Source organism: Astatotilapia calliptera, chromosome 19 (genome assembly GCF_964374335.1).
Source record: "Astatotilapia calliptera chromosome 19, fAstCal68.1, whole genome shotgun sequence".
Taxonomy (NCBI): domain Eukaryota; kingdom Metazoa; phylum Chordata; class Actinopteri; order Cichliformes; family Cichlidae; genus Astatotilapia; species Astatotilapia calliptera.
Window position 1 is genome coordinate 23,976,808 of NC_137440.1, and position 13,747 is coordinate 23,990,554.

The 13,747-nt window shown below is 40.2% G+C and overlaps 1 protein-coding gene across 1 annotated transcript in view; it reads left to right on the plus strand.

Moving 5' to 3' along the window:
• The first annotated feature begins 3,699 nt into the window (after nt 1-3,699).
• myo10l1 (myosin X, like 1) overlaps nt 3,700-13,747 on the plus strand; it is a 48,945-nt gene continuing 38,897 nt past the window's right edge. The window contains exon 1 of the mRNA XM_026151793.2: nt 3,700-4,169. Within this exon, the coding sequence (XP_026007578.2) occupies nt 4,149-4,169 (21 nt within the window). The 5' untranslated portion in view covers nt 3,700-4,148. The remainder of the gene's footprint in view (nt 4,170-13,747) is intronic.

Below are 13,747 nucleotides of genomic sequence, written 5' to 3' on the forward strand. Positions count from 1 at the left end.
AGTGTCTGTGTCGTGATCTACCGTTTTCTTAGCTGTGTGTTCTGGCATTCCTCTGGTTTAAGTTTGTTTTGAGTTTTTTCAGTTATGTTATATTTTTGAGTACCAAATTAAAGCCTTTTTGAGTTCACGTCTGTCTCCGGAGTCTGCACCTTGGGTCCTATTCCTGCCTGCACACAGCCACACCCAACATACCCAGCTGCTGATATTTGAGGATGATTGCAGTAATATCTGGAACAAAAAGCCTTCTTCATAATGGGAATGTTGGAGACAGAGTGGTAAATCAGTCGCAGGCCATTTTTCATACATTTTCCTTACTTTACTTTTCCTTTATTTTACCCAAGGGATTGTTAGTGAAGAATATTACGTCTGTGAAATCACTGTCACATCATAAATGGGAAAAATCCAGAATAAACTAAAAAAAAAAACCCAAAACCTTAGTTTATCCTGGTCACAAGCTTGAACGTTATCATATAGAGGTGGATTCAAAGGATGACCCATCTGCTCCATCAGAGAAAAAATGAATTTTTTCGTAAGAATGCAACCTCATAAATATTTAAAGAAATACAAAACATTGACTAAATACTCCCTGTGATCCCATGTAACCTAAAAACTATTCTGTGATGCATATCTGTCCATGTATCTGACCACACAATGCTTTTTTGTCTTTGTGTGACCATTTATAGAACTTGCTGAGAACTAAATATAGCCCCGAGGCCTTATTTTGGATTGCCCCATTTTACCAGTTAATCACTACAAAGTAGGGTTGATGATCAACTGGGACATTTCACGCGGAGTTTCTCTGGAGCTCTTTCAATCAACGTGTCCTTTCAGACAACCATAAACACATCCAAAGTGAGAGGGGGAGGTCACAGAAGATCAAAGACTTAAAATGAAAGATGGTAATAAATGTAGAAAGATTTATGGGTGCTCTGCTCATAAAACTGATTGCATGTATCACCGGGAGTGATGCCTGTTAGCACATGCAACATATGACATGCACACACTCAGTCAACTCAATTGTTAAATTACACAAAAGTCTTGATCCGGTCTTGGAAGGTGGCAAATAGGTGCAGTGGGTGGAAGTACAGTATGTAAGGTAAAAACTGAGTTTTCACAATACAAATGAGCTTGAAAGTCAATATTTGGTATGACCACCTTTAGTATTTAACCAGTTTTCACCCAGAGTACCATCAGACTTATTGATGATCTGTCCACAACACCCACCCACACCCACACAAATATTCAGTTAACAGTAAGAGGAGAAGGAGACATCAAGGGGAAAGAGATGAAGCTGTGGTCAGATGAGTAAGCAGAGTTGCTCCTGACTTGCAGGGAACAAAATCTATCCCACAATTCACTGCTGAGGGTCACTCAGTCCTGGTGTTGTCATGGTAATGAGAATTTAATAGCCCATACTTTCTTGTCTGTGTATTTCAATGCTTGTGTGTGTGTGTGTGTGTGTGTGTGTGTGTGTGTGTGTGTGTGTGTGTGTGTGTGTGTGTGTGTGTGTGTGTGTGTGTGTTCCTGTACACATGTGAACATTGGATGAGTTAGTCTGCTGGGTCATGAACAGCAACGACTCCTCTGTCTTTCCGCATCAGAGATCTTTCTGGGCAAATTTGTAGCTGTTACTTTTGCTCTATTGACTCCCATGTAAAAATCAAAAATACAGTCAGTGCGTTTGTTTAAATCACCCTCATGTAGCAGCCAGGAGGGGTTTAGTGCTGACAGATAATCAAAAAGAAGATCAGTGTGTTGTGTAGTTAAAACTTGAACTGGAAACAATAAACAACAGATTTTTTCATCATAGACATTTTTATTTTGCTTAAGAGATCATTTGTGGAAGCCCTTTTGCAACATCTGAGACCTGAGAGTTTCAACTACAGTAAAAAAAAACAGAAGGAAGCAGGAATTTTTTCCCATTTGATGGTCTGGAAGTAGAAAAAATGTTTTAGTAAATTTTAAAGATGATAATTAAAACATTTTTCGGATCAATTTGTGCTGAGCATTTAATCAGTGAATCAATAAATCAACTAATCATTTCCATTTTGCTTAACTTTACCTGAACTGTCTTAGTGTGACAAACCCCAGTCATTAGGTGTAAAATTGATGCTCAAAATCAGGTGAAAGTCCCAGAGTACCAATGTTCCTTTTCTTTCAAAAGTGAGATCAGAGAAATGATCAGTAAGATTGGGTCTCATTTCCTGAGTGTTTGTGTACATGCATGTGTGTATGTGTCTAATCACAAACACAAAACGCGCATGGGGCCCTGCTGGCGGGTCTAGTTTTTGAGCTGTTGCTCTGATGAAGACGGAGGGTACAGCTAAATAATACTTCCAAGCATGCACACAGGAGCCTCTCCACCCCTATACCTCCAGGGCTCCGTGGGGAACAGGCTGAGCTTGTGCTTTACCCAAGAGAGGCCTCAGCCTGCTGGGCTCCTAAAAGCTGCACCTGGCCCCTGCAGCCTGGTGCTGTGAAAAGAAGAATAAAAACCTCACACGGTCCACATCACATAAACCAGCTGTCTGTTTATTTATACCAAACTGTGGTCTTTGGAGACTTCATTGGTTTTTCTTTCTGATTTTGGGATGTTTCACCCTCACTGTTATGGTCGTGTGTGTGTGTGAGTGTGTGTCATGAGATATCATTTTTCAGCCTGGGGGCAGGGGCTCTGACTGATTCTGTAACCAAGCCTACTCCTATACACCAAGCAACATTTTTTTTTTTTGAAAGAAAGAAAGATTATATAGCAATGCCCCCCACCACCATCACCAATCCCTCTGGCCCCACTTTCTCTTTGTGCACTGGTTTTGGAAAAGCATGAATGCTCTTGACAGCACTTGCCTCATTGCTAATTTAGATATCATTTATTCAGCTTTATAAACTTCCATGTCAGCTTGTCTGTATTCATGGCCTTAATGGTTATAATAACTTTATACTCTTGATACACAAGCAAATTTTTGCACAGAAGGTAACAGCTGTGGTAACAGGTTTTATACAATCTATCTGATGTCTTTATTACTCAAATGCTCACTAATACTCTGGGAGCTACATCAATAGCAACATCTTGTGATTCACTGGTAAATGAAATTACAAGACAATAAAATTCAAATAATTTTGTTCATGATTTTTTTTGCGGCACATGCTTTTGAAAAAGATCAGACATAAAAAAACTATACATTACAATACATTAACACATTAATTTTTTTAAATAAAGTAGTTCTATAACAAAAAGAAACCGTCTACATTGGCTTTGAGTTTTTCATTCTCGAGCATTTTGACAGAACACATTTTTAAATAAGAGACCTAATCTCTCCAAACAAGGCAACCTGCTTCACCAGCATTTATCATCTTATTTCATTTATAAAAACAAAAATACTCTTTTCTTTCTTTCTTTTTTTCCGGAACTCATTGCTTTATGAACACTGACGTGATGGGATGAAGCCGGATAATCTGGTTCGGGATGATCATCAGTAATTAGACCAAGAGGGACAGAGGTTCTTTCATCTGTCAACAACCACAGAAGCGTCATCTCACCTCTAGGTGGACTGTCTGTGACCGCAAAAGCGCTGGTTAAGGTTTGCTTGCACATCTGTACGTGTGAGCTTATAATGTGTGCTTTATATCGGAGGGGGCTGTGTCTGCACCGCCCCATCGGTGTGTGCGAGTGGACAGCGTCAAGCTCATCCTACCCCCGGACTGGTCCTCTCGCAACCCCACGCAGGATACTCACATCCTCACACGTGCACACATACACACACATATATCTACACACATACGCTGATACACAAACCAGGCAGACCTGGAAAACCGGGGCGCTTCAATTAGCGTTCCTCCGACGGATCCCTGGCGTGGACATTTTTCATTTTTTTCCTCTCAGCCTCCGTGGAATTTTCTCATGTGTGGTTTTCTTTGCGCATAGAGCGTGGACGCAGCTGAGGTGTGTTTGAGAAATTGGGCTATTTCGGAGGTCATAGAATAAACGCTCGTTGAATGGGAAACACCAACACAGAGGCACTGCTACCTTTCCCTCATCTCGACAAACAGGCTCACTCTTCAGTTGGTGAGATTTGCGCACCCGAGACCGGAGCCGGTGTCTGCGCTCTGCCGGGCCGGGCGCGAGTCGTCAGGGAGGAGTAGGCAGGATGGAGGCGTTTTTTGCAGAGGTAAGGCCACTGAGAATCTGTGTCACGGTTACGGAGATAAACATGAATGACATTAATGGCGTGATGATGCCTGGATTTACACCGCTGCATGTCTATACTGCAAGATACGGTTTCATTTTGATTCACGTCAATTATGGCAGGTGCCGCTTTGCTTCCGTCGAGCAGAAGCATCCTCACCGTCCGCCCCCCCAAAACCCAGAGGAAGGCCTGGTCCCACTATATGTTATAGTCTTCATGTATCTGGGGGAAAAACACCGTTTGTTTCATTATCACTGCAGAGGATCAGGGCCTGACTACCGGCTTGGTGAATTAATTCAGAGCAGAGCCGCAGAAAAATTGGCCAAACGGGAGCTGACATGGGCTTTTGCATCCATAAGGATGACTGCCGGATTAAAGCCAATCTGTTAAGGGAGGGTAAACCGTGTTGGCCTTCAGCAACAGCCCTACCACGGCATGCTGCCGCGAACAGACCCACTCTGTGTGTGTGTGTGTGTGTATTTTTTTTTTTTAAATTGCGCTGTGAATGGGATAGAGATCGGATCCATGGCAGGGTTTGGGCCGGTAGAGGAAGGTAAAAGAGGAGGGAGGAGGAGCAGTGCAAGGGATATGTCTGTGTGTGTGTTTGTGTGTATGTGAGACCGAATAGGTGAAGCAGGAGGGAGATAAATTAACTGCCCTTGTAATTGAAAATTAAGTAAAACATTGGTTATTAATCAATCTCCCACTCTCCCACTAAGATGACAAAACCAGTCTCATTTTCCTCTAATCTGATCCAGAGTTGTAAGCATTTTAGGCTGTCATTGTCTGTTGCTTTATTTTCTTTCCTTATAGGTCCTTTGCCGTACATGTTCACACCCTAATCAGGAGATACAAGCTTCCTACCAGTCCCTGTCTTCATTTGTGTCTTGTTCCTCAGACCCCCCATTTAGTGGCTCAGGCACCCAAACAGTCTCGTCCACTGACTCCGATGCCAGTATCCATCCTCTCCAAGCTACTTATCCTCCCTCCATCTTAAGTTAATCTGATATGGGTTTAAATGCCTCTCACATTGGCAGTGATGTCATGCAATTTATTAGTGTGTGTGTATCCATGTGCTAGTGGTTGTGAGGGTATATGTTTGGGCACCAGAGCTATAAGAATCACTGCTGATCATACTTCTTCTCAAACTGCATGACATAACCACCATAAGCCCACAGATTACCACACAACTACACCAAAACACAAAAACCAACACTCCCGCTTCATTTCCCATCAGTTTGTCTGTAATATATTGATCATAGCATTGATTCACAGACCACCATAAAGCAGCCCCACACTGCACAGACTATGAAAGGCTGCATTAGATCTGAAAATGGAGTGACTTATTGAGTTACGAGGCCCTGCAGACATGCATAAGCTGCTACCCAGAAACATGACTTCATGCAGTAGTCGGGTGCTGAGTAATCAATCCTTCTGGGAGGTGTCTGTCCAGCATCCACTTAGTTTCTTTCCTCTTCTGCTTTCATTGCTCCATCCTGTACCCCTGCATTCCTCCATTTGGATCGCTGAAAAAAAAAAAGAGTGAACAACTGACCGCTCTGTCTCTGTCTCTCTCAACCCAGGCAGAAAATGTGATGGCCATCCAGCCAAGCATGAAATATCAGGTGGTATTAGACTACTGTATAATCCCCGCATAATCATACTGGCCTGGTTAGTAGTCAATTATGGCAGTTGTGGTGACTTTATGCACTCTTAATATGAAAAGAACCCAATCACTTCCTTGTTATGGTGGCTGAAAAAAAACAAATTGTTACTCCTGGTGCAGATTCCATCTGGTATTTTGAGTGTTTTTTAAATTTAAAAAGTGCTTCTTAAGTTCTTAGATACTCTTAGCTAGTTTCAAACAAGTTATTTCCTAAACTGGGTTAAAATTTTAAAAACTTTAAAAAATGTCTTAGCTTCAGTTCTGTTGTTTATATGTAAACCTGACTGGGCTTTACAGAAGCTGGAAGTTTTGGAGCACAATCAGCAAACATTTTAAGTGCTTTGTCTTTAATAGATTCTATACATACAGTTTTATGTTTTATCAGTTTTATCAAAAATAATTTTCCCTGGAGCTGCTTCATGATGACTGCTGAGTACTTTGCTGTCAGCACTTGAGTATCTAAATTTGAGTATCTAAATGTGCTTATGAGTGAGTTGGGTGACATTTGTTTTCAGAGGTGATAGTTTGCGTTCGTGTCAGTGCACGTGTAATAGATTTGAACGGGTGTAAAGCTGAAATGAACCAATAACTGTGAGATAGGCATGTGCGAATAGACAAGGAACAGCTTTGGTGCCATTTGTTTTTATCCAGTTTGATATTCACTAAAGACCCTTCTGTTTCTGTCTCGCTTGCTTGTCCGTGTAACTGAATAAACAGTAAATCTTTATTTACTACCTTTCAATTTGTTGAGTGGTCGCTGTATCCTGTACCGAGAGTAGCTGAGGAGCAATAAAAGGTTTCTCACACTATGAGGGTGATTATAAAAATGTAATATTCAGTGTGCATTCTCCATGGCAATTTGCACATATGCAGTGAAACATTCATGGAAGCATTTTTATGCAGCTTGAACAGCATAAAGTGTCTTCTAATTGCAGAAAAAGAAAAATCGGTCCTTTTTCTTTCGTGCAATGGGTGTTCATGGAAAAAACCTTAGGGTAAATTAAGCAGAGCCCATGCCAATCCATTGTGGTACAAATTATGCCGGATTTGGTATGAAGTGCATACTGCAGGAATCTGGTTCAGTGGAGGTAAGGGAACAGTCACTGGAGATGTGTGACCTATATTCAGCAGCTCCAAACACATTTGTTCTGCTTTGGAGCTGCATCAGTTTTGCTTCCCTCTCTCTCTCTCTCTCTCTCTCTTCTTTTCCCTTCCCTCTGATGCTCTCTCTCTCCCTGCGGCCACTCTCTTGGTGCTTCTCCATCTCGCTCAACCAACCGCTTTAAGAGCTGCTCAGTCAGCCTCCATCCCCCTTCTGGCAGCTCTGTCTTTCTCTATTCTCTCCTCTCTGTTTCCACTTTATCTTTTTTTCTCCTTTAAATCACTTCTTTTTTTTGTTTTTTGTTTCCGCCCCCCAGCATGTGTAGGTGAAACAGCTCTGCCTCATCTAAAATAAAGCTATGTTACAAGATATGAATTTAATTACATTTCCCATGATGCTATGGTAGTATACAACTATCAAATGTCACAATTTTCTGGGTAACAATAAATGAAACCTAGCATATTTCATAATTTCTATTGTATTTTGTCTTTCCTGATTTAAAAGTCTTTAATTATATTTATGGGCTTCTGGACTAGACTGTGCCCAATTTGATTGATTGGACTAATGGTCCTAAACCAACAGAGCAGTTCGATTTCTAAACCAAATGAATTTGTCTGGTTTGTCCAATGTCAAAAAACATTCTAATGCTATTACGATAAACTCAGATATCAGATATCATACATATTAAGTTGTAATTAAATTGGCAAAAATCTGAACCATTTCCACAACCATTAATCATTATTAAAACAGCCATGAAGTAAACCATGGAGCCAGTGTACTCTCTGTACTGGACATTTGGTGTTAAATCTTTGCCAAATCAAACATGCGGATCGTTGAGAATGAGATTTCTTATGCTGTTGTTGAGTGAAAACAAAGGAAGAGGAGTGGGGGTAGGCACGTTTAGAGGCAGCGACAGAGAAGGGAAGGTAGTATGGTGGCTATAGAGAAGAGTTTTAAATGTAGGGACTGTGACTGGTAATGCCATTGAGGCAGGAGGAAAGAAAAAGGAAGATTACATACAAGGTTTATGGATATAGTGAAGGAGGACATGCAGATCGTTGATGTGTCAGAAGAAGATGCAAGGGAGAGGATAAGATGAAGGAAGATCATCTGTTGTGGTGACCCCTAATGAGCAGAGGAATGAAGAAGAAAAAAAACATTAGGCATGATTAAAAATCCCCACAGGCCATTGGCAGTGTTTTGCAATTTTTTACTATAGGGATCTAGATATGCAGGGTTTATTCCTCTGACCATGGTTCACCTCTAGAAATGTCATGAAAATTGCTCATTTAGATTTTGCATACTCCTGATGACAAGTTGCAAAAATTCTGCACTGAAAGCAAATTATCCCTTGATAGAGATCTGCACCAAGAGGTCTTCTTTCAACCCTGCTAAGCTTCTTCATTGCTGAAATTTGGTAGTTTTTGTGTAATCATGGTGGCAGATTGACAGACAAACAACAATAAAAATAACAATAAAACACAAGCTTTAGCACAGACGAAGGATATTTAAGACAAGTTAAAAACAGTTAAAAAAAATTAAACAAAACTGTGAGAACAGTATTAACATTTACTGTGTTCTTTGGTAACAGCCTAGTCCTTCATCAAGTTTTCTAAAATTTGACTTAGTTTTTGCTTAACAAACATACAAACTGTGCTGAAAACATTCAAATCAGATCGCAACCCCCTTCACCTGGACATCAACTCCCAGCATCTACCAGTGCCTAGAGGAGAAAGGCTGTTTCCATGGTATCCTGTTTCCACACTGTTGCCGTGGAGTCCTGTTGCCAGGGTGTTAGTGGGGGTGTGACTGTAGTTTAATCCAAGATGTGAGAGAATGTGATAATTAGCACAGAGCTCAAAGAGGATTTGTACTTTACATACACACACACTTGCTCCTGGTTTGTAATTTAACAGCAGACCTTGATCCAGTTTACCTTCAGAAAATCATGTTTGTTTTGGAATTAAGCTGTCCAAGGCTTCAGATATTCCTAAAATAACAGCTATGCAGCCAAGCAGGAAATAAAGGGCACTTATGTTCTTAAAACTCGTTGCATTTCTGCTGTCCAGTAGTTATATGGACTGCAGGTTAAATCCATGACGTAAAGATCTTTCTGCATAAGTGCCTTTGCCATCCTAGTTGGATGGACACAGGGGGATAGAAATCAGGCACTTTGTTAATTGTAAAAAGTTTTGAAAAGGAATCACGTAGAGGTAATTTCTAAACCATACTTTAAAAAATCCCAGGCAACTATGGGAATGTTGGTTTCTTTCTTTTTTCCCTGTAAGATTGTTTTGAAATTAGCAGCCACCCATGTGTTCCGATCATCCAAGATTCCCCAGAAAAAAGTAGTTCTATAAAGATACATACATATACACTACATTAAAAACACAGGCATCCTGGTACATACATATAATGGGAAAACACTGAATGATGAAGTGTTTTCCATTGGTGGAGATGATGTTAGTAACCAGGACTGATGTTGTTATACATAGATCTGTCATAGTTAAAATGGTTTCTAATGCCCAAGCGATTTAAGATTTTTAAGACCAATGCTGATACTGATATTTGGTGATTTAAAAATCTGATATTCTGGTATTTTGGCCACTATGTTTTTCTTTCAGCTGCACAAAACCTAAACAGATTTCTGTAACCTTTGTTATGTGTGGTAATTCTTTGAGTTATTTATGCTCTGCTCAGATCAGTTATGTTTGTCAGTTGTTGTCTTTGTGCCGTTCCAAATGCATGTTGGCATCAGGCAAGTGGACAGACTATGCAATGTTAATCCTCTTAACAACATTAAAGGGTGTTTCTCACCTGTCTTATTTATTGTTTGTATTTTCATTTGTTAGCTGTTACAAATGCCAACACTAATAGAGCTAATACACTTATATTAGCTAATATTGTAAAAGTTATCAGTCTTGTGATACATTGACCTGGCTCTAATGGTTTCATTGCTCATTATCCTCAAGGTGCCAACATAGGTATCCAACAATTGCTAAAGAGCACTGGTAACAAAAGATGGCAGAGACTACAGAATGTAGACCGCTGACATATTCTGTTCTCAACTGCATAGAAAATATGGATTTTTCAAGATTTTCATTAAAAAGCAAAAAGAATGAATCAAGACACCTGAGTGATCAGAGACTACATTTGAACATACAAGCTTCTAGATAAAGAGGAGGGAATTCTTCAATTCTTTGCAAGAGTAACTGTGACCACCCCACATGAGTGGTCACATGGGGTTACGTTTGACCACTCATGTAACAATTTGTTACCTTATGCTATATGGTTTCCTCCAAGGATCGATTCTTGGACCCTTTTTTCATTTGAACATGCTTTCTCAAAGTGAAATCTTTTAAAAGCACCTGGAGACTCATAATATCTATGCAGATGACACCCATATTTCTTTAGCTCTCTTCCAAAAAAACCTTTGTAGATATTGATTATGTTTGTGTCTTGAAAACTCCCCTAAAAAGGGTTTTTGGCGACAACTGATATCCCAAACTTTCTCATTGAACCTTCCAATTTCAATTTAAAAAGTGTTAGTTTTAAGCTTTGTTTCCTACAAATAATAAAAAGGATAAAAATAAATAAATAAAAATAATTATAATTATAATAATGATGCCCCTGCAACATTTCAAAAAATGACCTGGAGTCATTTTATAAAACCTAAATTAAAAGACACTCATGGTATATGACTATGGATAAATTAATATGCTCTTAATGTTTTTTGCTGTGATCATGTTTCCATTTACGCTCAGATGTTTATTTATACCTGCAGTGTTGAATCTGCACTGCAATCCCTTTTAACGGCAGATGTACAGGCCAGTGACACCCACTAGCCCACATGCACATAAGGATACACACAGACACACCAACATGCACAGACCGCACGGATAAACACATGCTGTTGCTCTCCTTCCAGCAGCCATAATCTGCTAAAAGCCTCGCTGTCCTGATTGTATTATCACCTTTAATGGAATATTACTGACACAGTTTAGGTCTCCAACACAGGCAGCGCTACGCTAAGACGACAGATCAGAATGCTTTTTGCAAGGAAAAAGGCAAAGGAAGCTGTCTCTCCAGTTCACATACAAATTTACTACATATTTGTGATAATCCTACTTTCTAGGATTTTCTGCTGCTCTTTGATTTGTGCTCTCTGCCTCATATTGACAGTTCACTCGTGTGGCATTTTCATAACGTTATGGTGGAACTATAACTAACTAACTAATTATATATAGTGATACAGGGTTAATTAATTAACTGTTAATAACTTAAACTACAGTTAACACTGGCAGTCCCAGGCTTCTACCTTTCTACCTTTAAAACCCGCCACCAGCCAAATGGCTGGTAGGCTTTTAGCTAAGCTTTAGCTTCAGGCAAGTGGAAGCTAAATTGGCTAGTCATTCATATGTAAATTGGGTTGTTACCTGGGAATTCTGGAGGGAGGGGAGTGGGGGTGTGTGGATGAGGGGGTGGGGGAGCTGCTAAAAGCGGTGAGCTTCCTTTTGTTTCATCTTGATGCATTCTCAATCATCCAGGGAAACAAATCTCCAAAAGTCACCAACTTGGAGTGTTTCAGTTTGCCATCTTAGGGAGAAATCAACACACATGGGTGTATGTCCTTTGTTGCTGAGATTTATTGATAAAAACAGTACAAAAAATCAACCATTTGTACACATTTTTACAAATAATTATAAAAAGTGAGTGAGTACATTTCAACATTTTCAGCAATCACTCACAATCCTGGCACTGCCATGGTATCTGTAGTCTGCATTTACCTTGGCTTGGCTTCCTGATCAATTGTCCACTACCAAAAGGAAGCCAAGCCCTGTGATCACACCTTGTTTTGTTGTAAAGGGTGGCAGGGCTTGGCTTCCTTTTGGTAGTGGAGCATTGATCAGTCGTCCATTGTGGCATCAATGTGATCACACCTTGTTTTGTTGTAAAGGGTGGCAGGGCTTGGCTTCCTTTTGGTAGTGGAGCATTGATCAGTCGTCCATTGTGGCATCAATGTGATCACACCTTGTTTTGTTGTAAAGGGTGGCAGGGCTTGGCTTCCTTTTGGTAGTGGACAATTGATCAGGAAGCCAAGCCAAGGTAAATGCAGACTACAGATACCATGGCAGTGCCAGGATTGTGAGTGATTGCTGAAAATGTTGAAATGTACTCACTCACTTTTTATAATTATTTGTAAAAATGTGTACAAATGGTTGATTTTTTGTACTGTTTTTATCAATAAATCTCAGCAACAAAGGACATACACCCATGTGTGTTGATTTCTCCCTAAGATGGCAAACTGAAACACTCCAAGTTGGTGACTTTTGGAGATTTGTTTCCCTGGATGATTGAGAATGCATCAAGATGAAACAAAAGGAAGCTCACCGCTTTTAGCAGCTCCCCCACCCCCTCATCCACACACCCCCACTCCCCTCCCTCCAGAATTCCCAGGTAACAACCCAATTTACATATGAATGACTAGCCAATTTAGCTTCCACTTGCCTGAAGCTAAAGCTTAGCTAAAAGCCTACCAGCCATTTGGCTGCTCTCCGGGTTTTAAAGGTAGAAAAGCCAAATGGCTGGGCTCTGGGCCTTCCTAGTGTTAACTGAAGATTTGTCACATTATTTAACAAAATCACAGAGGACCAGGCCATAAGTGGTCCCTTCATCCTGGAGCCTAATAAAAATTACTACCTGATGCTTGTGGTTAGAAAGGGATTGACAGTTTTTACAAACACAGATACACAACCCCCCCCCCCCCCCCCCCCCCCCCAAAAAAAAACCACGCTGGTTTTTATTTTTCCTTTTATCTGCTGCTGAGCAGTCATCTGCTCTTGGCATCATTTATTAATTCGTGTCTCGTTTCTGTCATTTTGTGTCTTCTTCAACCTCCTGTACTTGTAACCTTTTGTTACACACTTTGCTGTTTTCCTGCCCTCGTCTTCATTGTCCTCATTTTCCCCATTTGTCTGCCCTCTCTGTCTGTCTCCTCTCCTCTGTTGTCCTTTTAGTTTACACTGAGTTTGTCAGACGTGACTTTGCCCCACAGTGACTCCTCTCATTCTTTAAGCTGTCATTTATTTATGTGTAGTTTGACTTTTTATCTCACCTTTTTCTGATTGCCATTTTTTAAGTCTTGTAGCTGTTGGTCAAAGTCAAAGTCAAAGTCTGACTGTCAGTGTGTCCAGTTTGAACATCTACAAGAAGCAATGGAACATTTTTCAGTGTCCTGATATTCAGTTTCCTCTGAAGATGGACCAGTCCAATATTATTATAACTCGCACTTAAACTTTGTATTTTAAATTAGCTAAACATTAAATTGCTAATACCAACATGTGCCATTGTGCATGTGCATTTAGCTTAAAACAGCACAACTTCACAGATAGCCAGGGCATCAGGACCAAAAGTGTCTGTTGAGAAGGTTAGCGCGGGCTCATTAGTGTTTGTAAAACATGCACAGCTCTTGAGTATGCTTACATAAAGAATTTTATGGTGCTTTTACAAGCCAAAATCATGCATGATTTAAAATCCCCTTCCTGTGTCCCTCAGAACGTCTCCCAGCTCTGCAGCTATTTTTAGATCACTCCCTCTAAGTCCTGTTCTGACCACAAAAAATGATATAAAACCAAAACCAAAAAAGCAGCACTAATGATAGAAGAAGTCCAGAAATGCACAAAAACAATCTTTAAAGGGTGGAGTCATGAAACACGTTGTCTACAGTTGACCCTTTGTTGCTACATTGGATTCATATGAACCAGAGGGGTTTATTTCTTCGTCTCTTATCTT